Genomic DNA, 27,203 nt, shown 5'->3' with positions numbered 1-27,203 from the left:
TCCTTTCCTAAGCGTATGGACTGATGTCATCTCTCTATGTACACAAACTCTATCCACCCCATAACCAACAGCTGATTTTCCAAGCCCTGTGAGACTTTCTCTGTCCTTTTGACTTAATCCAACTTTAGGGATTTTCTCAGAATTTCTCTGTATTGCACCATTACACAGAGCCCGAGATCAGACTGACAATGAAAGTTTGATCAGTGTCTGCAATTCCATGTATAATTTTTGTTTTGTTGTTTCTACGATTTGAATGATGGTTTGCTGATCTCTCACCCCCCACCCCCCCTACTTATGGGGACACGTATGGCTATGTGTACAGCATCTTCACAAACTACATTAACCCTATCATATGGGTCAAGTGTTGCATGACTTCAACAAATCAATGGATGCTCAGCCACCCAGGGAAATGCTGAAATCTGCTCTGCTGGTTTGCAGACAGAGCACTATCTTTTTGTTGTGTGTGTGTGTCCCCCTCCCAACTCCACCTCAAAACACCCACACTGGTGACGCTTAACCACAAACCACACTCAAATCAACATGACCTCACACAAGGTGATATAAAGACATGTCTCAGCCAACCCCCCCTCCCCACAAACACACACACACACACACAGACACACACACACACATGCACATGTGTCAGTGCACACACACACATTCGGAGAGAGAGGGGGAGAGGCTCCCTCACACAAACCCATGTGGTCTCTCCATGTTTTGCCCAAGGGAAAGGAATCGCCATGGATATTTATAGTTGGGCTGAAAGTGGGTTGTCCTCTCTTTCACCGGGAGAATTTCACATTTCTTTTCCTTTGAGCAAACTCCACATATTTTTTAATTGGCTCAGTTCTTTGCCATATTGACCATTTTCTTCTTCCTCAGTGGATGGGCCACATCTATGAGAAGTGCTATTATCATATAAAATCCCTTTTTTTTTTTTTTTTTTTAAATCGATCCTTTTGTGAGTCATGTACATTGGCTGTATTAACCCAGCTCAGAAGACAGGAGACCATTTTAAGCCTTAGGGGACATGGCATACTAAATTCTTTATGTGCCATATTGTTTTACGTTGTCATCGGCTGACACGCTGTCATTCCTCCTATAACCTTTCGCTTTCTGAAGTTTGTAGCTGTGAGCTCTGAAAGCTAGAATGTTCCGTCTGCATGACGACACCTGGCAGCACAGCGTCGGTGGGGAACCGATGAGAATTAGGTTTTAAAGGTGGTGTCTGTGAATGAGAAGACATGAATCCTTTTAATAACATGCTTCTGGGCTACAGCCATCACACGTTGGCGGTAATGTGAAAGATTACTTCTCTCATATCACTGCGAACGTGTGATTGCTGTAGCCCAAAAGCATGTTACTAAAAGGATGCCTTTCTTGTCTTTTCCCAACCAGAAGGAGGCAAATTCTGTAGAAAAATGCTAATTTGATTCTATTTGTGGTGCTGGAATGTGTGCAGTATTGTGGGGCTGTGTCATTCAATGCCGAATGCTGTGAGCTACAGGAACAATAGGGCAAGTCTTCATTCAATCCCTGCATGACAGCAGGGCTGAGTGGAAAAGACAGAAGAATGGGTGATTAAAAAAAAAAAGGGAGGATTGAAAGAGGAAGGAAGGCTGAATGTTTTGGGGGAGGTGGAGGAGAAGCAGCAATAGGGGTTCTGTTTTTGGTGGAGGAATCATCTGAGAATCAGTGTTTGTATAAAAGCTTTAATGTGTGTGGCTGTCTGACGAGACAGGGTATTCTTCTAGTGGTGTCATGTGATGTTCATTTCTCTCTGTCTCTCTCTCTCTCTCTCTCTCTGCCCCTGCTTCACAGGAGAAGAACAAGGACAAGGACAAGCGCTTCCGTCCACTCTATGACATTCCTTACATGTTTGAGGCAAGAGAATTCCTTAGGAAAAAGCTCATCGGAAAGAAGGTATGACCCAGAATATGTGAATGTATCCCTACTCTAATACACTAGAGCAAGTCAAGACATTTGCTTTAGTGTGTAGTTAATGTCACAAGCGCAGTCTTACAAACCTCTCCATCTTCTATACCTGACCACTTTTGAATCCTCCTGTCATGCCTCTAGGTTGTAGAGAGTCTGGGAATCTCCACGATCACCATATCATTGTCGGTCCAACTTAGAGTTTATCAGCCTTTCTTTTCTTTCAAAGTGAAATATCAGACCAAGATCTGCTGTGTGGATAATAGATTATTCTTTTTTTTCTCTCATTCTGTTCTAACATTGGAACCACTTCAGTCCTGTCAGTGTAGATGTATCTGTAAGCCTTCATAATGTGTCTGCACAAGCTGGGAACCCAAAGCAACCGAATACAACAGCTTAGACTCCCAAATCCACTCTTAAGCTAACATATGTATATATGCTAACGTGGGCAAACTGCACACCATAAGACAACAGCAGAATAAAACAAAAGCCTCCAGTGAATGATCAGTCTGAGAGGAGAACGTGTGGGGCTGTCCATATGGTTTGGCAGTTTTGGTTTTGATCAGTTTCCAGTCCCATTGGGCCGGATGTCGTTGTAATTCCACACCCCTGATGGGTGACTAGGTGATAAAACAGTGCGGAAAGCCCTGGGATTCTCAATGTTTATGGTGTTGGTGCTCATTAAAGAGTAATGGGATGCACGAAGTGAGTTTACGTCCTGGAAGTTTATTTTATGTTTAAAGTGCACCTAGCCCATGCTGTTAAGTGTTTATGTGGCTGGTAATGACTAGAGCTGGAGGATGCAGTTGATATAATGCCATTTGTATGTGTAGTCACTGTCATTAGTGAACACGTACGCGCACACACACACACACACACACACACACTCGCTGCTGCTAAGGTGGTGTAAATATCTGCCTGTTCCGTGCTTCTAAATGCCGTGGCACATTGAGCTTTATTGTGAAAAACTGTGCGTGATATGTACAGTGCATGGCTTTATGGCTAAAGGCAGGGTTAGTATAGGTCTAGAATCTCAGTATGAAGGGGATGGATTGGAGAAAGAGGATATTGCCTCTGGGAGAGCCTTTAATCCTCTGTGCATTCTGTATGAAGAGATTATATTGATTTATGTAAACCGAGCACACGTGAGACGTTTGAACATTTTACGTGTGCTAAGTTCTGCTAATGTCCCCCCTCCCTTTTTTTTTCTTTGGTTTTTAGGGGGGGGGGGCAATTCCTCAGCTGGATACATCTCATAGGTGGTTGTTAAGTTGAAGACTAATAAGTTGCCAACAGCAAGAGACTTCAACAAGTAGAAAGTTCTCTGTACTTAGCTAGTACAATCACTGATCTTTAAAACATTCTGTTTGTTTCATTTTGTTGTTGCTAGGACACAAGAGGGTCTATGAATAAACGCGTTTAGGCCAGAGATTGAGCAGAGAGCTGCAGAGCCTCTTGTGTCTCCCCAGCTGTTCCCGGTGCCCTAGCAACAGCAGTGACAAAATTAGACAGAAAACAAGACTCTCTTAAAATGGGTACATTTTTAAAAAATTTGTGTGGCGGTTGTAGGGAATCTAATTGTGATGAACAGCAAACGGCTTGCATCGGACTGAAAAATGGGAAAAGGTAATAAACGCCGCACTAAATCAGCTTGATCTCCATCACAGAGCCTCTGTCGTAGCCTACCTCTCTTGCGTTCCCCATTACAGCTGTAGAAGTGCTTGAAACACTTAAGAACTACTCTTAAACTCATCATCGAGGTAATTGGGACTTGACACCATGCTTGGGTGTATTTTAAGAGACCTTATGATTCAGAAGCAAGGATATGCGGGGTCCCTGTTGGTGGATTCTGGCTTCATTAGTCTAACTAGGTATCATCTCAGCAAAATCCAGAGGGAATCCTCTACCAGGCGCCGTGGAAATGAGGTTCAGACTGAGGGCATTTTTCTCCTGTGCCAATCCCCCTTTAAAGATGTTTCACAGAAGTCAAGGGTCACGTTGCACCTGCTTGCGAGTGTATGCAGGGAAAGCAGTGAAAGGCAAGAAACATACCTCTGAGAATACATTCACTCCTGCTCCGTTCTCACATCACGATGAGAAAGTCGGGGGGGGGCTGGGCAGAAAGAGGGCTTTCTTTGAGCCATCTTTGTAGATGTATGGAGCAGTTGGGGGAAGAAAAAAAAGGAAGATAAAAAAAAAAAGTGTGTGGAATCTGTTTCAGGTCATACGCTCCCTTTTGAGAGGAGAGCAGAGAGGATGTGAGGGTAGAGAAGTTTCTGTGTGCTGGGTAATTAAGGTAAATCTGCAGAGAACTGCTTTCCTCTCTTAGCACCCCTATTGAAACGGTGCTCAGACGTGACATAATCCACAGCTAGATTTGGCTAACTTTATAAGTAGTGCTTCTGTACAGGGTCTCAGCCTCAGCGAAAAAGTCAAATGAAAACGTTGCATTAATCCACTTATCAGGAAAGAGCACATTCGGATAATCCCGACCGCTCCAAGTGGCTCCTGTTATGTGTGTGTGAGTGTACTGCAAGCATTTTGCAGTTTTTATTTTATTTTTTTTTGTGTGTGTGTGTGTGTGTGTGTGTGTGAGTGTGTGTGTGTGTGAGTGTGTGTGTGTGAGTGAGTGTCAGAGAGAGAGTGAGGATGTTTAACGTCTTTGTTGAAGTGTGAGGGTTTTGGTGGTTTTTTTTTTTTTTTTTTGGTTTTTTTTTTGCAGTGGGTGAGGTTTTTTTTTTTTTTTATAGGTTCAAATCCCAACTGGGACATGACTCTTGTGCTTGTGAGCAGTACTCTCCAGTAAACTGTAATCGGTCGTATTAAGGAGCCAACACTAGGGGCGTCTCTTTAAGCACTGCAGTAGTATGAAGTCATCTTCTCCTGTCTGGGATTTAAAGGGAATTACAGCTGTGCTTGAGGAGAGCAGCTCACTTTTAATCCATAAAATATGCATTACAGAGTTTGCCAAGTACACCTAGTGGTAGCATATTGAACTGAACGCTGTGCTCTATAAGCTGGCTTGAAAGCACAGGTTTAGCTATTCCTGCTTTGCTCGCTCTCTCTCTCTCTCTCTCTCTCTCTCTCTTTCTCTCTCTCTAGCTGTCTCCCTTGCTCTGTCTCTCTCCCTCTCCCTCCATACATTTTTACACGTTTGCCTAATTCAGTTTCAGTTCACATCACTTTGAATTGCTTTAGTTCTAAATTGTATTTGTATTTGCCTGAACTGACTGCTAACTCATTTCATCCCTCTCTCACGAACATGCCTCTCAAGAAAAGCATCTCCTAGCCACCGTAGTTTTGATCTTAATGCCTGCATCCTCATCCTTGTCCTGTGTGCGTTATCAGACTTGCTCCTGACCCTCTCTTTTCCCTCAGGGGGTCTCCCATAAATGACTCCCCCCCCCCCTATCAGCTCATCTCCGCCGCCACCGTCTGTGGAGCACCAGCCTTAATCAGACATGGCTTTGTAAAACCTTTTAATCTCTCATCTCCTCCCAAATGGCCTCTCCATTTCCCTGCCCCTTGCACAGCGGGGAAAGAGCTCTCTCATTGGCACATCAGTTCCCTTTTTGAAGCGGGGGGGGGGGGGGGGGGGGGGGGTGTGAGTGGGGAATTGTTCCTGTTTTTCGTTCTTTAAGAGGGACACAGTGTCGCTCATCTGAGCTCATTACCCACGCCCAATGAAGCACGACTCTAAACGATGCACAGATTTTAGAGGGGGAGAGAAAGAAAGAGGAAAAAAGGAAGAATAATAATAATAAAAAAAAAACAACTCCGCAATAATTTTCAGAGAAACCATGTTATTTGTTGATGAGGCTCAGTGCAGTAAGGCTTAGCTGTTGCTGTAAGGAAATGAGTGTTTCTACAGGATTCGGGGTTCTAATGAATTCCCATTATGTCCATCAGACTAGGCCACACTGTTATTCTCTGAGCGAATTGAACCTCACAAATGAGGGAGAAAGGGGAAAGGGCAACAGGGAGAAGGGAATAAGGGAGAGGAGTGATTGTCGTATGAACTTGGAGATTTTCGTTTTAGTTGTGAGAATTTTGCTGGTTATTTTTTGTGGTAGTCCTGACATTGTTTTGGGTTAATACAGAATAGCTTTATGTGTGAATGGGACTAAGCCATCTAATTTTACTTAAACTGTGGTCTCGATTTGTTTTGAATTAGCTGTGATTGGTATTCTAGAAAAATTCCTTTTGTGATACTAAACCCCAATTTAAAGCTTAACAGCAGCCGGCGCTGCTCTAGTGCATGCTTGAAAGTATCGTCTTTGAGTATATCAGCCTGAGAGCTTCATTACTGGCCTATGTGATCCTTTTACTTACATTTATACATACTTACATACTTACATTTATATGTGTGTGTATATGTATATACATATAAATGTATGTATGTACATTTAGGCTCTGACCCCGTAGTCAGAATATGAAGAATACTGTTTGATTCCAGACTGTCATTAAAATCTCATACCAACAATCTCTTCACAGTTGGTCCCTCTCTGTATCCATGACGCATCTGCCATGCTGTCTTTTTCATTTGAATGGTGGTGAATCCATTTGTAAATTCTTCATATAACCTCTCAGATATTTTAAACCCATCCCCCCCGGCAGCCCTAAAAAAGTCGTTAATAAACTTCAGATCCATGTGAGAGCCATAGTCAACATCACCACAACTCCACTCTGACTGTACTGCACAAGTCTGGTTCCTCAGCAATGAATCTCCTTAAGACTGGGAAAACCCACTAGAAATAATCCTGCAATACTGCAACTCGACTTCAACTTCTTTGCTGCATCACCTGTCACCCACAACCATTCCTATATGTGGGAATATACAGGTATAGGAAAGGCCTGTGGAAATGTAAGAACCTCACAAGCGGAGCGTGGTTAGGAGCAGCGTTTGAGGCTCCCTGGTCTTGGCGTAAGACTGGTCTGAATTCGTGTAGCACGTTTGTGCTGTCATTGTTCTTGTGACCACAGCACTCCTCTGAGCTCCCAGTCCAATCATCCGTCCCGCTGCCTATCTGCGCGTACCCTAAGGATTGTGGGCCGCTGTCCTTGTCCTTGTTGCAGTCCTGCCGTCCTCAGATTAATGACAGATTTTTTAGCCGTCCCTTCATGTTCTCGACAGCCGGGGGTATCCGCCCCGCTATCTCAGACCAGCCACTTGCCTTTGTTTGCTTTGGTCCAATGGGACGGCGAGGAGGGTCTGCTGGTCCGTTCCTCCCCACTGCTCTGCCTTTGGGAACATTTTCTATCTCGGAAATACCTGTTCCCGCATGTTGACTTTGCTTTAACTAGAAAACGGCCTCCCCTCCGGGAACATCAGATCGCTTTGCGAGAGCCGGACACAAACGGAGGAAGACTTAAACGCCACCCGAGTGGCGTGGTTAACTGTTGTGTTGACACGCTCTGTTTTGTGGTGAAATCAGACACTGATGTGAGATGCTGTTTGACAGGCTGCGCTGGCCGCCTTGACCTGTTTGGCTCAGGTTTTCCTGAAGCAAGCCGTGTACTGACAGTCACTCTGTTGTCATTCGTGTTTGTTGTGGGTTTATTGATTTTTGCAAGTGACTCTCTCCAACATGCCCTTGTGGAAAGGTGTATTTGGGTACCTTGAGTCTTGATTACACAGGCACACACGCACTCTCACTTATTTCTCTCTCTCCCTCTCTCTCACTCACACACACACACACACACACACACACACACCTGCATGCACACACACACTCACATACACTCTCTCTCTCTTGCTGTCTCTCTGTCTCTGTCTATATGTGATGAACAGTTTCCATGTTTGGTCTCTGAGCTCCTCTGGGGAGATCTACAGTCTAGCCTGACATGATTCATACTGACTTAGGGTGACCTTGGAAAGTAGCCCACAGACACTCACACACAAACACACACACACACACACACACTTGCTCACAAACACGTTTAGATGGATCTCACACATTTGTCCACTGAAGAACAAAGACCCTTATGCCATTATTTTACTAGAAGCCATAACTTTTCTTTACTGCCTGCTTTTCCTTTGATTTGCAATCCTTTACAGGACATCAAATTCAAATGTTGACATGTTGGCCTATATGAAATAATTCTGTCACATTTAATTTGATAGCATAAAACAGACAAACTGTGTTGCTCTTTATATTTTCACATGTCCGTGCCGTGGTCCCTATATCTTCCATTCTAAGCCCTGACAGGTCGATGCTGTAGGGCTGTTGGTTTCTTAGCTTGGTAATGTTAGAAGCAGATTGGAGAGTGTGAGTTATAGTTTTGCTTTAACCTATGGATTTGACTGATTTCAGGTCAACGTCACTGTAGACTACATCAGAGCTGCCACCACTGCCACAGAAACAGGCACCATTCCCGCCTTCCCAGAGCGCACCTGTGCCACAGTTACCATCGGAGGGATGTAAGTATCTCTAACATTTGACAAGGTTTTTGGTTCAGTGCATTTGATAATGGAAGCTGTTATAAGATATCAATACAGCCCCCCTTTACACTTTTTTTTTAAACCTCTCCACACATCAGGGTTCTACACATGCCCCATGTGTGAGTGTGAAATCTTTTAACTCACAGAAAACTGCACTAAGGAGTACTTGACCTAGCAGCATTAAAAATTGATAGAGCAGGAAATCTTGAGTGTCTGTTTAGCACTGTAGTGTTTCAAATGCTTGTTTTACATTGTAATGTGGAGTGAGGGAGAAAAAAAAAGAAAAGAAAGAAAGAAAAAGAAAAACGTTTTTCTCAGCAGAGTTAATTTTCCCCATTTTGTGGTGCTTTATGTTGCTCTGAAAAGACATGGTACTTGTGACCGTAGGCTTTCTGTGAGTATTGTACCTGCTGCAGTAGCGCTTTAATCTGCTCCTCGTTTGTCTCCTGGTCCTCGGTCTTAACTGGGCTCTGTGTTGTGTGGCGAACACTTCGGCGGCTCTCCCTAGTTAGCGAATACGAGGCCACGCTGCAGAAGTGTGAGGTCGTTCTACGCTTCAGGCTGAGCTAATTACCCGTCCTGATCAAGCAGCATGGTGCATCGTGGGTAACAGGTGGTCGAGGGGCCCTGGGGCTGATTTGAACAGGCGGGGGACGTTGTCTTATGCCGCGCCATGTTTCCCGCTGCCTCCGCTCGCTCGGGCCCTGAACGCCCGGCCCGGCCCAGCTCAGCCTAGTCCGACCCGGCTCATCACAGGCAGAACACAGCTGATCTCTGCCCTTGACCAGGCATCCCCCTCACAGGAGAAGAATGAACCAGATAAAGGATGAAAGCGATGTTTTAGCATCTTATCATTGACTGTACCCCCCCCTGCAATATAAGCCCATATGTCCTGTGTATGTTGAGCTGTATAGGTAGCTATGAGTGTAATGTACGTGATATACATTGACATCAGCTCTTTGAGATTTGAAGCCAGTGTTGTTGCTGTGAGAGGCTCGTTTTGCACAAAAGGACACGATGAGATGTGAACATCATTAGATTGTTGCTGTTACTGTCGCAGTGTGATGCTCAATTTATCTCAATTTAAAAACAAACTAAAAAATGAAGCCAAGCGTGTAGTGAGGCAGCTAAGAAAATAACTCACGCTCAGTATTATTGTTTCACTTTTTCTTTTTTTTTTATATTAGTTTTATTATTTCATGACTTTTATTTTCCCCCCTCCGTTGTTCTCAGAGCATCTGTGATGCTTAGCCACAAACTCCGCTTTCTCCAATTAAACTCAAACAAGCCTGCAAACAACCAGTAAAACCTTTCATGAAATAGTAACTGCAGACAAACCTTTCCTCTCAATTATGGCAAACTGCTGGCGTTCTCTGCCACAAGCTCCTAGACAGAAACTTATTTCTGATGTACTCCTGCTCCAGTCACTTATAGCCACTCCAACAGAGACACTCAAACCCCTCTCTCTCTCTCCCTCCCTCCCTCCCTCTCTGTCTCTCTCTCTCCCTCTCTCTCTCTCTCTTTCTAGAAACATTGCTGAGGCTCTGGTCAGTAAAGGCCTTGCTACAGTTATCCGGTATCGCCAGGATGACGACCAGCGCTCTTCTCACTATGATGAGCTCCTGGCTGCAGAGGCAAGGTGAGAATGCTACCCAAAGACAAACAAGCCATACAAAACTAGCATGCACAGAAAACAAACAAGAAAAAAAAGTACTGCGGTGTCATGTGATGCTTGGGGTGATGTATTGAAAGGAGGAGAAGCCCTGGGACCGATTCAGGGCTGCCTAGGCCTGGATACGGCTGTTTGGTGTGGTGCAGTAAGTCACGCCCTATCAACTTATCTCTTATTTCATATGGGCAATATCAGCCCAATGCCCCCACACCTCACAGTTTTAAATCATGTCTTTCTATATGCTTTGTCTATGAATATAATTATATGGATTCACAGGGTAGAGATTTAGGGGAGAGTTTATTATAGAAGAAGAGATTAGGATCTGCTGCCCTGCTATAGATGGGGTTTCCACATGAGTTGTGAATTTTTTCCCCCTTTTTTTGCTCTCTCTCTCTCTCTCTCTGCCTCACTCATTTTTTTCACCCTCTCCTGTTCTTGCTGTTCCTTCTCTTTCTCTATGGTTAATGTTTCCCTGCAGAGTTAGTATGAGGCAGAAGGTGTGCTGTCTGAAATTTTTAGCCAAGATTGCTGGTCGTTAGCCCATACATACTTGGAGATCTCACCAAGCTGAACACACGCACACACACACGCATACACACACACACACACATATATATACATACTTACATATATATATATATATATATATATATATATATATACACACACACACACACACACACACACACACACACACACACACACACACACACACAGCTTGTTTTTCTACTGTGTCCCTAATCTTTTTCCTGATATTTATCGTGAGATGTCTGAACATCATTATAGACTTTAAAACACTCTTTTGTGTGGATATTGGGTCTTGTGGTCTTTAAAAACCATAAAGTGTGTCCATGGTGGATTGCTGTGTTGTGAAGGGGATTGTGTTAGGTGTATTTCCATTTGGCTTTTGATTTTTGTGGCCATTCTCAGCTCTTGCCCGTAATAGCTTATGGTCCAGTGGTTCATACCGTCTGTCTGTTTCATGGCCTTTCTGTTATACACACTTAGTCTCCACGGTCACCATAATGCTCTTGCTAATGCCTGCTCTTTGAATCACTGCAGAGCCATCAAGAACGGAAAAGGGCTGCACAGCAAGAAAGAAGTTCCTATTCACAGAGTGGCTGATATTTCTGGGGTAAGACAGTGTGTGTCTGTGTGGTGTGTGTGCGCCTGTGTGTGGTCTTGAACCTGACATTTTGTGTCTGTATATGTTTGTCACTTTATACTGGTCTGTCACTTGCCCTAAACATGCTCTGTCTCTGTGTTGTTCCTCTCTAAGCCTTATCCTTGGATAGGTGATTCATGGCTGTAAAGTGTCCTGTTGCCCAGGGCATTAATTTGATGAACATATTCCCAATTATAATCGCTCCGTTAATGAAGTTATCAATAGTTGTGGCTCAAGGACAAAGGACAAGTTTTGTGCTTGTTCTGGGACCAGTAATATGTGGAATGTGTTTCATAATTTAACTACTGACCGTGAAATTTTGCTAAGTCTAATGACAGAGCTTGCTGCCCTCAGATTCTCTCCTTTAGTATGCCAAGCAAAAAACTGACAGTTAGCAGTTGGCATTTCCGTCCATAGACAGCCCTGATTGTGTTTCAGCTTTTCCCAAGCCCCCTGTTCCTTAATTGCTTGTGTTTGTGATAATAAAGTACAGACAGCATTCAAGCACTCGTTTTCTAGTCCTTTTAATGTCCGTGAGGATTGACTCAGTTGAGCGTAAGTATCTTTGGGTGGAGGATGAGCTTCTCCATCCAAATGCTCATGTTCTGACCTCTCTATCAGACCACCAGATTGACCAGTAGTAGTAGGCCTGACAGCCTGAGGGACATGGGTAATATTACCCAGTTGTCTGAGTGCTCTTGCCTTGCTTGGACTCTGTGTGTGTGTATGTGTATGTCTAATTTCGTCCAGTGACACTTTGGCTCTGGTTGCGTTTGGCTGTTCTGCTGCTCTGCTCAGTGCTCAGTGGCTGCTTAATGTAATGAGCATTATAATAAAAATGCTAGAAATAGCAGCCACACTCTTCTCTGTGTGTGTGTGTGTGTGTGTGTGTGTGTGTGTGTATGATTCACACAGCCATCCTTTTCTCCCCTCTCTCTCTCTCTCTCTCTCTCTCTCTCTCGCTTATTTGGTATGGGTCATAGCTATAGTATATTTAGATGTGTGGTGGGTGGCTTGCTCTTGGCCAGGCTGACTCACAGGAAACTGCTTTGCACAAATCGGGCCATCATTCTATCCCTCTTAAAGCTTCAAAGCCATATATCTTCTCTATTTAAAATCCAGTTCAGTTAAACCTACACAAATTTTTAGTATGTGTTTTGGGACACTAAGCAAGTATCTGTCTGGCATAATCTGATCTGATATACTTGTGATAGATCCAGTAAAATGTTTGTGTGTGTGTGTGTGTGTGTGTGTGTGTGTGTGTGTGTGTATAATATATATATATATAGTATCCTTGTAATTGTTGAACAGGTGATCTTGTTTTTGACTCAGTGGTTTTTGTCTGAGAGTGGTTGCGGTCACCTCTTTAAAATGGATGGTATCTTCTCACCTTATCACCATAATGGGCCTTTGCATTTTGCAGTGTGTTACATTAGCATTTTGTCTTATGTTCAGTGGTGACTACTAACTTTGGGTTAATTTATTCTCTGCTCTAACTTTCTGTCTCTCTTTACACACACGGTAAAATGCTATATGGCTTGAGAACTAAGTGCCGTTTGCTGTTTGCAGGACACACAGAAGGCCAAGCAGTTCCTGCCCTTCCTGCAGCGTGCTGGGCGTTCTGAGGCCGTGGTGGAGTATGTGTTCAGTGGCTCCAGACTGAAGCTCTACATGCCTAAGGAGACCTGCCTCATCACCTTCCTCCTCGCCGGTAAGGACCTGTCCCTCCTCATTATCCCATCCTGTTCCTCTCACTCCCCACACCACCAATCCCCAACCACCATCTTGTGGTGTAGAGATGACTTTGTCATTCACATTAACAGCGTGCTGTGGCCTGGGTTTTTCTGTGTAGTGTTTCCCAGCTCCAGGGTCATTCACCCTGGTCCAGGAGCCCCCAACCGCCCACCCGCACCCTCCTGACAGCATGAGAAGGTGAAAGAGTCTCAATTTAATTACAAATTTGGAGGCGAAATGGAACCACATGAGTTTATGAAGCCGTGTGGGGAACGTGTAGTTCCGTGTGGCAGATCCAGACGTCATGGCTAGTGGTTCCCAATCCAGTCCTCAGAGACCCACAGAAAACTGGTCAACTCATCTTATCTGTTTGATTCAGGTGTTCTGTGGCTGGATTACTGGGCCGAGAGCCGTTGTTTTAGGTGGAGAAGCGGAACAGATGTGATGAATAGTAATGAGTGAGGCAGGCTGCTGATGGCCTCCTCACTACTCACTCCTTTACTGCTACTGACCTTTCAGGACACCCACTGGCTCAATCTGAGCCGGAGTCAGAGGTTAAGGTGACTGACTGTGCAGGCAGACCACTCAGCAATCTGTCCTCTATCTCTCTTGGATCTGGGTTAGGGTGAGAGAGAGAATGTGGGGGATAGACTATCACAGCTGTACACTGACATGCTGCACAGCAGGGGAGGGATATGGACCACGTGTGACCCATGACCTTTGACTGACAGTCTGCTCATCTCTGTGACCTCCTGAAAGGTGCAGGGTTTAGGCATGACCAGATTTGGGGAACAGGCATGTCAGCAATCCTCCGCCTGAGACTGGCGTAATGTGAACGCATCAGGCTGACAGTGTTTGAGGTATTGCACTATGAAAGCAGTGATGTTGCTTTCAGGACATGGGCTAATTTTTTTTTTTATTTTATTTTATTGAACACACTCATGCTGTTCTTTGTTGTTTTTCCTAAGTGATAGGACAAGTAAGAGATGCTTAAGCATGTCTATAATGGGGGTGTGTTACCATTTGGGGGGGGTGTGTGTGTGTGTGTATGTGTGTGCCTTTGTGAGGACTGACAGTGAGTGAGGGTTGCATGGGCCAGCTTTGTTTGCTGGTCTCATACCAAGGAATCATTATCTGTTTACATGTAATTATTTATCAACAGCAGCCAGGGATCATAACCCCGTCTATTCAGCAACCGATCATCCTATGTTTATACCTCACGGCCCTTTTTCTCTCCGCATGTCTGCTCTGGAGATGCTTTACTTCATTTAGTCTTTTTTTTTTTTTCTTCTGAGCATCTTCACTCTCTGCTCTATTTTGTTTTCATTTTTGTAATTATTTTTTTTTTTTCTGTAAGGGATTTCTTTTTCTTTTTCTTTTTTTTTTTTTTTTTTTTAACATTACCTGTTCTGCCTAATATGGCCCCGAGCTTTTTATTGCATTAATTTTTCTCTCAGTGTCTTCCTCCTTTTGTGTTAGCTTCACTCTGGGCTAGTCTCCAACTTCTCTCACGTGTTTGCCATTTTTCTCCCCCTCCCACCCACCCTTCCCCTTTTACGATCCTTGAAATTGTTTTATTCAATCATGCTTATTACCAGATCACAATAAAGGCATTACGGCACAGAGGCTCAGTGGATTTGATAAAAGTCTTCCTCTGTGAACGGTTTTTATTCCGGAGGCATTGACAGCTCATGATTTCTCTAATATGCTTTCATTATGATGAAATTAACACTGATTGATAGAAATGTCTCTAGCCTTTCTTTTCTTTTCTTTTTTTTTTTTAAACAGTAAATGTGTTGTTATTCCTTTAACCGTTGAACGTTTAACTGATATTCTACTGACCCTATGAACTTTAACGAGAGGTGTGTGTGTGTGTGTGTGTGTGTGTGTGTGTGTGTGTGTCTGTTAGTTTTGTCTGTGAGTTCCATAAAGTCGAGTCTATTCTTCACCCTCTAAATTTTTTAAATCAGGTCTTCATGACTTTATCTGAGTTGTGGTTTTTATCTCTCTGTCTTTCCTGGGTTTGTCAAAGTTATCTAGGCATGTTTAATTCAGGTATCTTGTCTTTAGCCTAGAGGAGAATAGCGTGACGTGATAAGGCAGTCCTACTGAGGCTCTAATCGTTCATCTCCATGTCAGAAAAGCTCACTACTTGCTTTTCTTCTTTTCTTTTTTTCTTCTTTCGTTCACCTTCCTCCTACCACAGTTAGGCATCTACGCTCGACACAAAGGCCTCAAAATGTCGACCACAATTTGGAGCTAGCTTTAGATGTTGAGTTTCTGTTTCAGCTTTGAGCCTGACCTCTATTTTACACTGAAACCTCATAAAAACACTTGGTGTTGTACTGTAGGTTTCTGTATTCATCTATCGATTATGGTGGTACTGCATGTGCCTTGCAGCTATATAATCTCCATACTGCTTGTGCTTAGACATGTGTTGTGAAGGTTGGTTGGCTGTTGCCATGTATGTGGGCACATGGAAAGTTCAATTGCCGTGTAATTGTTTGCCATATAGGCACCATGATAAACCAACATAGAGTAGACAGACTTCCAATTAACAGCACTCCAGGGCAAGAGTGATGGAAAGGTCTTTCAATTTTGAAAGAGAGAGAGAGACAGAAACCGGGAGGGTGGGGGGTGTTCTTGCACTCCATGCTTTCGTTACTGTATTCAGACTCCTTTTAGCGTTGCCATGGAAGAGTCTTCCCACAGGCAAAATACCAGAGTTTGCTGCTCTGAAGAGACAGAAATGCTTTCCTCTTCCCCCATATATCTCTTCTCACACAAGACGTGTTGTATGCATTTTTCATTGCTTTCTTCCTAGATAATGCAATCAGCATGGGTGGATTATGGAGCCCACAGCGTGTCTGAACTCAGGTGAAATGAGACGGTTTGTGACTGAGCGTCTGCACACAGGCTCATGCCAGCTGCAGTGGACCTGACACTGAGAGTGCTGTGCTGGAGGGGGCTACAGATATTTACTCTAAAAGACCAATCCCTGTGAAATGGTTCTTAATCCATATACTGCTAGCCTGGGTTTATCTCTTTAATTCCAAATAGCCAATGCTGTATTTCACTTTCTTTACTTATTTCTCGTAAAGCACCTCTTGATTTTGCATAGGATTGATTCCCTGTAGTCATTAATGAAGGCAAAACCTGGTCAGTCAGTCTGTGTTTGTGTGTGTGTGAGAGAGAGGTGGAGAGAGTCATTGTTTTTACCAGCTGACATGTGGATTATGACAATAGAAAGTACATATATTCATAGATAAATAAAACTACACAGATATTTGTCCAGAAGACCTCTTAAGGCACAGCTGAAAGAGAGTTCTATGTGAATGCAAGGACATCATTAAAACCTCTTTGGTCAGAGCCTTTGATCAGAATCTGTCCATTTCTGGACATTGATCTGAGTTGATTTTTTCAGGACTCTTCATCGTGCTGTGGCTGCAGTTTTAAAGGCCTTTGTGTTTTCGCTGATTGATTTGGCATTTTTAGGTTTGTCTTTGTGTGTTGTGTTTTGAGTGAATCACTCACTTCATATCCATTTTTCTGATGAAGTGTAGATTGAGCTGACTTGGGTTATATCTGTCATCACTTCTTATGTTTGAAAGGACAGAGGATATGTTATCTGAATTTAGCAATAGGGATGCACCTATCCAATACTGATATCGGATGTCAGTCTGCTACTAACTCTAATAGCTGGACCAGGTATTGGTGATAATGGGGTCGATCCATGGGGCTGATCTGCTCAATTCAATTCTATTCTCCGTACACACTACCATTTTCATACTGTTTTCCAAATGTTCTATGTCCACACTAAAACACTGGAACACCTTAGTGTTTGTTGTTATGCCTTTACAAAGTTGTCCCGCCAACTATTTGTTCGGCCAGGTTGCGTCCAAAATTGCCACTCCATGTAGGGTTTGAATCGCCGTTGCAGTTGTTTTCCATCTCTTAAACACAGCAAATATAAAGCTTGTCTTCTACGTTGGAGCAGTGCATATGTATAGTACAGTATGATGATCTGTAAACGAGGATAGATTAGCAAATTTGATGGAACAGTATTGACTGCATTTTGCCTGTCATGTTTGTTTTGGTATCTAGAGCACAAACTTTTGCAAGTGTCATGGCAAACATACATCATTGTTTCTGAAACTCCCTGTCCACATTACAATGTGAACCCAGCGTTTTCAGACTTATGTGCTTCAGAGAGTGTTTTGGAAAAGTGTAGTTTTTGGTGGTGGAAAACACTGTTTTAGTGTGGACAGAAGGGCTAAATGGAGAAATAATTATGCATTTTCAAATTTACCTGGGTTAGTGTGGACAGGGCAGAGCACCTCCAGAATCATATTACCAGAGAACACGATGAGTTCAACCAAACAAAGAAAGGGGACGATTTAAAGAAGCGTTTGACTTTGTTGGATGCATTGGAAAGACATGAGATTCTTCCCAAGTGTGAAAGCAACATAAATGACAGAGAAGGTTCTCGAATTCAGTTGCTGGTGCACGATTATTTATTGTATTAATAATAAACAACAATTCAATATTCAATTTATATATGTATTTATTTGTTACATTTTGTTTTACGACATTAGGAAAGCAGTGTTTAAGTCAGGCCTGGTGTTGCCTTACACATAAAAGAATGGTCCCAGTCTCTTCCACGCAGTGAAGCATACGGATTATTAATTAAACGCTGGTGTCGGATTGGTACTCGGTATCGGCCGATACCCAAAGCCCGGGTATCAGTATCGGTGTTGGGACTTAAAAAGTTGGATCGGTGCATCCCTATTTAGCAACAGACAATCTGTTTGTTGTATGAGCTTACTGATGTAGAATATGTGTGAATATATGTATAATTATTTGTGTATAATGATTTCCCTGTGTGTATGCTGACTAGTTTTGCACACGGCTGTGTATCTATCCATCTATCTATCCTCAGGTAAACTTACTTTTCCCTTCAGGCCAGTATTTGTAGTTTAAAGAAAGTTCTGATTTGATTTTTGGGCCTGGAGTGAGTCCCCCCAGGTCTCTCAGCCCCTCCTTTTTTGTGCGTTTCCTTCCTCTCTATTTTTCTTGGAGGGAGAGAGAGTGAGTTGTCGACCTTAGAAAAGGAAAGCAGGGAGCAGAGGCAGTTCTGAAGCAGACTTCAAAAGACGGCGACCAGGGCTCTGGGAAGGGGATGTTCCCCTCTGTTCCTCTGTTTTTTGGCCTCTCATCCTGATACAAGTTTCATGAGTTTTACAGGCTCTAGCACTGCCCAGATTCAGCTCAGATGTTAGAGAGAAAGAGAGAGAGAGAGAGGCTGGCCCAGCCCACAGTCAATATATGGGGCTTTAAGTAGATATGAGATTCTCAGCAGTACAGTGAATTTCATCTTTGTCTCTGCATCTCCATTTAGAATGTACAAGTGAATATCTCCAGTTTTGAATGAGGACTGATGAATGTGTTTCTACGTGCTTATGAGTCCGTTTGCAGGCTTGTTTCCGTAGACGTGTTGTCTGTGTATTTGTGCAAATGTGCATTAAAGTAATGGGGATGTTTACGAGCTTCTACAAACTTAGCATTGCTTCCGTGTGATACGGCAACTTGTGTTAATTCACTCCCTTCCTGGAGCCGATGATCCGAGAGCTGCTTTTGCGGACAGGTAGATCATATTGCAAATGTGGGTGCGTGCGTGTGTTTGTATGCTTGTGTACCCTCTGTAGCACTTCCAAATGTCAGACTGAATCTATGCCTCTGTCAAAGAGGAGGATGTTGCGTCTCTCTCCTTAAAGCGTCCACCCTGAAAACAGTCCATTACGAATCTCTCCTCATTGCGCTTTGATTAGCGGGAGCTTTTCCATATTCAGGACTTGGTAAATTCCTAATGGATAGTGATGAGATGGGAAATAGTATACCATCTACAGGCATCCAGAACCTAGAACTCCTCTGTATTTTTCATGACTTGATGAGAGGATAAAGTTCAGCTTAGCAGTACATTTTTTCTCTCCCTTTTCCCCTCTCTCACCTCTCATCCACATCTCTGTGCCTCATCTCCAACTCTGCATCCTCCTTTCTCCCACATCTCTCTCTCTCTCTCTCTCTCTCGCTCTCTCTCTCGCTCTCTTTTTTCCTCTCTTTTTCTCTCTGTCTCTCACTCCCTCCCCATGCCTCTTGCTCATATTCATGGTACATGCCATTCCCTTTGGGGTGAACGTGGAGATGGAGGGGTAAGACTCTTACATAAGTTGGCAGAGTTTGGGCTTCTCAAATTCATCCATTTGAAGAGACGGAATGTGCCTTTGCCTCAGCTCTGAGGAAGCACTCTTTTTCAAAGACACACACACACACACACACAGGCTGTATTACTCCTTCGATGGTTATGTTATACTCTCAGAGCTGCTTTGAGTGGAACAGTCTATGCTCTGCTTGTCAAGCAGCACTCCAGATGTGCTGTAATATGTAGTGCTTTGGTTCTTAGTCAGAGTACCACCGCAACCCAATCCTCCACGCTAACAGCATCACAGCCAAGAACACCGTCCTCTCCGTCATGCCTTTCATACCAAAATGCCTGCAGTGTCTCCATCGTAAAGCTTAGGCGCTCTTAAAACCATCAGCTTTGTTTTCTAGCCTGATCCGCTGTCCTATTACAAGCAAATGGATTACTGCATTATTGTTTGTGTTGTTAGCCGAACAACAATCTCACCATCCTGTACTTAATACAAGACGACATTCGTTAATGTTCTATAAAACCGTTTCTGTCATCGTAATATCTTTTCTTTTATTTGATGGAGTGGCCTATGAGGGAGACAAAAGCCAGCCTCACTCAAACCACTCAGGCCTGACTAGCGAGTGGAGGAGGGTGGAGACTCACAGATCAGACTTCCAGAGTGGGAGCATATGGAAAGGGGGGTGAATATGAAAGGGTATGTGAGCTAATGATCCGGCATTGGGAGGGCAGTAGGGGGGCTGTAAGGGAGTCTGTGGGGGGTAAATGTGCCCTGTGCAGCCCTGTAATGTACGCATTAACCCAGCATATTCACACGGTCATCTCTCCACTTTAGCTCCACGTCAGGGCACAGATCAGAGGAGAGTGATAAGAAGGTATGGGAGGTGCTGAGGTGCGCTGAAACATTTGGAAGGTACAAGGTGTGCCGAAGTGTTCGGTGGCCGCTGATGGATACGCGGAGGGCGTGTGTGCTCGTGTGTTTCTGAGAGGCTTAGAATATGAGGTTCTGTCCTGAAGGGCAACCCAGTTGAGTGTGTTCCTCTACTGCACCAGGACTTGACTGCACTCTGACATTAATATTTCAGTTTGCACAAACTTCACCCCTACTCCCTAAACCCTGCAGTGGCTCATAGCCCGTCAAGTGCTGTCAAGCAGAGGGCTTGACGATGCCTCATGCTGTCTGCTCCTCCCACTCTACTCACACTCTGTGCGTGCGTGTGTGGGTGTTGGTGTGGGTGTGTGTGGGTGTGCGATATAAGAGCGGATATATGCGTGTGTGTCCGCTCTGTGGTTGGGAGTTGCCCAGAGAGTTGTTGATACCAAATGATTCACTCTCCCGCTAGGTGCAAGAGTGGAGGTTGCCTTTTCTGTTACCAGGCTCTCAGCCCACGTGGAGAAGGAGGGACAGTCAGTCAGAGAGAGAAGGACTGAAGAAAAGCATACTATTTAAGTGATATTACACCTGGATCAGGGCTGCTTTTCATCAACACGCGTACTACACGCATGGTCTATCTGCTCTGATAATGCAGCTGACGTGGGGATGTTGAGACTGCACTCATAAGCCTCTTTCAGATATAAAACCCGCAAAATTGGCGGATTAAATTGTTCGGTAATGCTAGTGGATTCCCCCTTTCACATTTCCAGCCTGTTGCCGGGAACGTGGTCCAGCGTGTTTGTGCGTGACATGAAAATCCCGGAAGGGAGGGATATGACATGTAATGTGTGCAGCAGTAGCTTTCAATTGCTGATTGAATTCATCCTTGGCTCAGATGGACAGAAGCCCCCCTGGTTTCGGTTTCTCTTTAATTTCTTAATATTTCTTAACACTTTGCTTATCGCTTATCACTAGTTCGATATCTGTTATTTATTTATTTTTTTTTATTGTGATTAAGCTGATATAACTGATTCAAATCTCCTGGCTGAACCTGCCCTGAGCATGTCACATGACATATGTAATCAAAAACATTGTTCTCTTAACCAGCAGTGTTCCTGCTTTGTTTTACACTTGAGTCTACCCAAAACATTGCTTGGGACTGTACTAGGTCTGGTCCCAGCATCCAGGATTTCGACTGTGGCGTACGCTCACATGTAACCCCGTTCCGGTAAATTACTGGAACATTCACAGCTAAAGCTGTATGGGCGAAAGGGGTTACAGACCACCCGTTCGCTCAACAGTACATGCTCAAGTGCACGTGTGATTGATTTTACGTTTTGTGGTCAAAAAAGGGGTTCTCATGACAGAAAGATGGACCTCTTGACGTGCGCTAAAGGTGGATTCGGTTGTGTGTCTTTTCAGGGATAGCACACGCCTTAGGCTCCGGTGATTTGTCGTGCAGTTATTTCAGAGAAAAGCTGGAACAGTGGGGTTAGGGATGGATGGAGGAAGAAAGTGAATCGGAGGCTGGGGGTGACAGAGTTATGTTGTATTTTATCCGTATCACTCAGCGGGATCACAGATTAAACCGTTACAGCTCTCTCACTGAGCACTGTGGTGGGTTGCCTATTGCCCGACGCTGAAATTTTGATGAGCCTGGAGGTGAGGGTGGGATAGAAGTAGTAATGTATGTTTCCCATATATTACTACTTTTATTTCAGCCACCCAGAACACTCTGCTCTAATCTCAGAATTTACAGCTCAGGGCAAATGTCCTTTAATATTTTAGCACTTTAGTCTGAACGTTCCCAGTGATCACTGCGTGGACCTCTTTTTCTAACCAGTCCCTCTGTCTGTGACACGCTCCTGAGGAGAGAGGACAGAGTGCTTCATGAAGCCCACATTCACTCCCACTATTCCTCCTCAAACACAAACTCAAATACACTTGTGTGCACACTCTCAGTACACATAAGGATGACGATGGGCGGATAGAGTCTCTCTCTCTCTCTCTCTCTCTCTCTCTCGCTCTCTCGCTCTCGGTCTTTGGTCACACACACACACACACACATATGTGTGTGTGTGTGTTTGTATATACACTGTGTGTGTATGTACAGTTTCTTTGTCCCTCTCCACACACACACACACACACACACACACACACATCCATATGCGTGTATAGGGAGACAGAGAAACTCCATCTGCCCATCGTCTCCCTATATATCCCAGTCCCTATTCCCTGTCATCAGCTGTATTCCCTATGATGAGTGAGAAAGTGACGGAGATGGATTTAGAGGGCGGGGTTTGAGGTCATACAGTGCTTGTGTTTGGCCAGCCTGCTTTGACCAACCAGAACACTTTTGCAAGTGATTCAGATCACATTTTATCTTTGGATAAGATGTCCCCACCTCAGAGCAGATTTGTGATTGAATTTCAAATGAAATGTCAGTTAGGCCAAATCTGTACCTGTTTATTAGGTTCTTGGAAGTACGGCTCATTCTGTGATTTTGGAAATGGAGATTGTCATGTTCTTCCAGATAAACTCTGCATGAGAAGCCTCTGGTTTAAGAATGAAGTGAAAAGACAGAACCCTCTTTGCTCAGTTGCTGTGCACCGTGGTCTTAATGAGGACACGGGACTGAGATTAGGGGTTGTGAGGTTATACAGCACAGACTCTCAGCCAGGCTTTCTGATCTGTGTCCTGGCTGGCATATTGTGAGGTGCTTTCGTGGTCTTTGTTCTGTTCGTGCCTGGCCCTTGCTCTTGTCATTGTCATGCAAGGCCACCCATGCCACTCTGAACCGGCTAAACAAATCCCAACGGCTAAAAATACTCCCCGCATTGTTGGCGGAAATCGCCTCCCGCCTCTGAGCAAGCTGGACGCTCGGAGCAATTTAAATGCTAATCTGGGGGACTATTTACAGGCTATTAAGAGGTAATTGAGTTGTTTTTTATTTTGTGTTGGTGCAACGAAGGGTAGTTTCATCTTTCTTTCTCCTCAGTGTTGGAGGAATGTGGGAGGAATCCTCTAATGGGGGAGTCAGTGTACCCAATCTGCTATAACACTAATACAGCGGTCCTGAGGAAAAGGGGGTGGATAAAGTACTGTGATTGATATAATTATGGCTGGATATTATTTCCCACTGCAGATGTGTCCGGTGGAAGGCAGTGACCGTCGAGTCTCTCTTGAGAGGTTGACCATGTGCAGTAGGACTGAGTGGCCAGTATTGATTATGGTTTAAAGGATTGCACTGGGGCTATGAGGAGTGATGGTGCTTTGTTAGCATCAGGTTAAAAGGTGCTGCTTTCCAGGCTTGTGTTTGACTCCATGTGCATAAATCGATAAGATATTGCCCAGAGTGAACAATCCTGCTGGCCATGAGTAAAGTCCCCCCCCCCCCCAGTCCCTCCTCTCCCTCTCTCTCTCTCTCTCTCTCTCTCTCTCTCTCTCTCTCTCTCTCTCTCTCTTTATGTACGTGTCTGTTGGGGAGAAAACTGCGGGTGTATAGTTGGTTTGAAGAGGCCTTGCTGCACTGTGGTGCCCTCAGAAACAGTCTTTGTTTGATGTTGAAGACAATGGGGTGGGATGGGAGGGGGAGGAGGTGGTGCTGTCATTGAACTGGAAGTTGCTCCTGCAGAAAGCATTCTCCTGGCATCAAAGGGCTGCTGAGCTCTGCATTGGCCCTGCGCTCAGCATACATAGCGCATAGCATAGGCATGGCAGGCAGGGAGGCAAGAGGGAGACTGCAAAAGCAGCGGGAACACATCTAAAGAACTCAGCAAACAGAACTGCTGACTGTCCTACATAATTAGCCCGTGGCTCAAATGCCTACTCCCCGCATATATTAACTGTCCATCCCTCTGCGATGATGGCTGTCTTTGACGAGTGCAGTTGGTCTCTCATAATGCGGTAGAGGCTGAACGGCCGAGCGGCTCATTTCCGTGAGATGGGCACGTTCCCTTAAGGGTTGAATCAGCACGAGGCAGGGTTCATAGGTGCACATTGAAGAGAATCAAAAAATAATGAAACAATTAATTGAAATCTTAAATTATGATTTTTACCACAATGGTCGTGATTACAAAAAAGAAACATTCGGTCCTGCGTAGTTTCGGTGAATACTAATCGTTATCACTCGATGAATCTCTAAACAGATATACTGTTTGTGGAATTTTATCACGCATTGCGATTCTGTTCTGCGACTAGCCTATTTTTTGAAATGCAACTTCTCTCTCTCTCTCTCTCCCCATCTCTTTAGGTATTGAGTGCCCCCGTAGCTCCCGGAACATTCCGGGTGGGATGCAGGTGGCGGAGCCCTTCAGCGAGGAAGCCATGCTGTTCACCAAGGAGCTGGTGCTACAGAGAGAGGTAAGGCAAGCAGCCGTGCGAGCGGCTCTGCACCCACAGTTACCAGTCAAAGGCCCCTCAGTCGTAATGGCTGTGTCAGTCTGGATGGATTCGCTCATGGTTTCTAATACCTATGTTTTAACTTGACGAATTTTAATCTCAGGTTATCAGAAATGCAAGCGTGATCAGAAGTTAAATCGTAATTTCTTTGGACAAAGCAAAAATAGCTTGTTAAAATGCCTCTTGCTTAGAGCCCTGAGTGAGGGAAGTCAAACCTGATTGGCACCCGCCTTTACCTCCCCTGTACCTAAGCTTTCTATATCACATGTTCATGTCCGAAAGTATGTGCTGAATTGAAAAGCCTAAATGGACTCAGTTACAGCACAAGAACACAGCTCTGCTGTAGTCTGTGTAGAGCGCTTAGCCCACTCTGTCTACATGCTGTCCTCCTCTGGCAGTAATTGTCATGGAAATGTGGCTTTTGCAAGAAAGTGCAGCTGAAGTGAGAGTTAAAATGCTCTCTCTGGGATTGGTTCAGAAAAGCTCTTCAAATGATATTGAGGTGGCAGGAGAGCATTAGCTGCCACACAGGTGCTACAGAGAGAGAGAGAGGGAGAGGGAGAGAGAATGAAAACATAGGTGCACAGACATGCGCACATACATGTGCACACACACTCAATCATGCGCGCACGCGCGCGCACACACACACACACACACACACACACACACACACACACACAGTTCCACTTTCTCCCCTGGCCACCTCAATACCTGTTAGTGATGTTTCCATTAGCTTGGTGTAAGTGAGCCAGTCTGTGCAGTCAGGTTTAATGAGATGAACCTTATCTAAAGTCCTGATTTAACTTCTTCACTGTTGGGCACTAAGACACATGCACACTCCTTTCTAGGCCTACTGCCCTACTGCTATCATTACTGAAAGAGAGAGAGAGAGAGAGAAAGAGAGAGAGAGAGAGGGAAAGTCTTTAGCTCTGACAGAGATGGAAGAGGAGTGAGGAGGTGTCTGTAGAGTGGCATATGCTCTCAGTCTGCTCTGTATTATCTGTGAAGTTCATTTCAGCTAATTTGGTTACACTTAATGGAATAGGTGGCCCTTTATTTAGCACACTCGTGGAAAAGCAATTATTGGACGCGTTTACCCTCCTCAGGCCTAGTGAGGCCTTACTTAGCATTATCAGCCACTCAATGTCCAAGGAGAGAGAGAGAGAAAGTCTGTGCGTGTGTACCAAGCTGTTCACTTCTGTATAGGGGATTTTTGTTGTTTTAAATCCCTGTCGTGCCACCTATAGTTAAACATAAAAAAAATTCTCTACATACAGGATTAACCTCCAGGTAAGGATTACAGCAGTAATCTCCAACCCTTTCTGCATCTTCGTTCTTAAAGTCGCTTAGGTGTCATCCATGCGGCATTTTCTCTTGGTTCAGTATATAGAGTCAGTGACTCATTGCTTAAACCTGTCCGTTTTTTCCCTCCTGGCCTAAACTACCTCTCAAACTCTCGAGTTCTTCTCTCTCACGCTCCGTCTTCCCTTTTCTCACTTCCCGCTCTCCTTTGAGGAATAAGCCCATCTTGTACAGTTTGTAATGACTCTCTGGTTTGTTTTGGTATTGAAGTCAATCCATGAAAGTGCTTTCCTTAACATCCCACTGTCTTAATTGCTTGTGATGTGGGATGCATAATTGAAATGGCGTGCGGGGTGAGGGCAGCACAGGCTCCGTGATTTTTCTCTCTCTTCTCGTCTATTTTTTAAAGGTAGAATTGAGTGATGATCTGAGTGTAGTGTACTTGGCTGTCTGTTTAGCGGGCCTTTCCAAAGAAAGGTGAACAAAGCTTGCAGTATGTAGTCGATGAGAGGAAAATTTTTGTATTAAAGGGAGGAGAGAATGTGTAAGCCATACTCCATGCCATGTATTTTATATTTATAAATAGGCTTTATTTGCCATTTTGCATTAATTACATGTAACTAAAAAAAAAATGTAATTAATCAAGCATTCAGTTACTTGAGTGATTCATTTACCAGGTGGTTGATTTGGTGTTTTTTTTGAGATGCTAAATTCGAGAAGATCTGAGATTAATGAAGGAACACACACACACACACACACACACAAAAAGCAAATTGAAGGAGAGTAGCTAAAGGAGAATAGATGATGAATGTGGAGTGCGCGGAGGGATTTGTGGAGGTCTCTCTCTATCAGTCAGGGTTCTCTCGGTGAGGCAGATTAGTTGTGTCCGAGCTCTTCTTGCTACACTTATTTATTAAAGTCAGCCGTGTGTGGGCACACAGCCTCTCGCTTAGGGACCTTTTCAACACACAAGGTTAAAAATGTGTGTGGGAGACTCTCCGCTTCCTCCTCTCTTGTTGTTTTAATATAATTGTGTGTGTGTGTGTGTGTGTGTATATATATATATATATATATATATATATATATATATATATATATATATATAAAAGTAAATGTGTGTGTGTGTGTGTGTATGTTTTGTATTTTTGATAGTGTGATGAAAGGCATGTCAGTGGTGATTTTGAGATTGAGAGTAAGCCTGAATGTCTGTGTGTGTGTGTGTGTGTGTTTAGTCATACAATGGTGTATTCAGTAAGAGTAACAGCAGTGTAAGTCACATATGCCGAGTGGTCAGACTACTAAGGCAGCCAGGCCAGTGTATGTTAAATGCTTTGATTTGAGCGAGTGATGACTCACTCACATGTCTGGCCCCACACATGCCCCCTCTGTTCTCTTATATTACACATCACAAACAACCTCCTCCCACCATCAAAGCATCCAGGCCTTCTGATATGAGACATATGGTTGTTT

General features: G+C 44.1%; 1 protein-coding gene across 3 annotated transcripts in view; it reads left to right on the top strand.

Moving 5' to 3' along the window:
* snd1 (staphylococcal nuclease and tudor domain containing 1) overlaps nt 1-27,203 on the top strand; it is a 131,051-nt gene that overhangs the window by 21,387 nt on the left and 82,461 nt on the right. For 2 of the 3 annotated variants that reach the window (XM_030783512.1, XM_030783496.1), the window contains exons 11-16: nt 1,822-1,923; nt 8,250-8,356; nt 9,906-10,016; nt 11,112-11,184; nt 12,784-12,925; nt 24,283-24,392. In XM_030783512.1, the coding sequence (XP_030639372.1) occupies nt 1,822-1,923; nt 8,250-8,356; nt 9,906-10,016; nt 11,112-11,184; nt 12,784-12,925; nt 24,283-24,392 (645 nt within the window). The remainder of the gene's footprint in view (nt 1-1,821; nt 1,924-8,249; nt 8,357-9,905; nt 10,017-11,111; nt 11,185-12,783; nt 12,926-24,282; nt 24,393-27,203) is intronic. The other variant, XM_030783504.1, reaches the window with a different exon arrangement.

This window comes from Chanos chanos, chromosome 1 (assembly GCF_902362185.1).
Source record: "Chanos chanos chromosome 1, fChaCha1.1, whole genome shotgun sequence".
Lineage (NCBI taxonomy): Eukaryota > Metazoa > Chordata > Actinopteri > Gonorynchiformes > Chanidae > Chanos > Chanos chanos.
The sequence above is the reverse complement of the archived record's forward strand: the minus strand, read 5'-3'. Positions and strand labels throughout refer to the sequence as shown.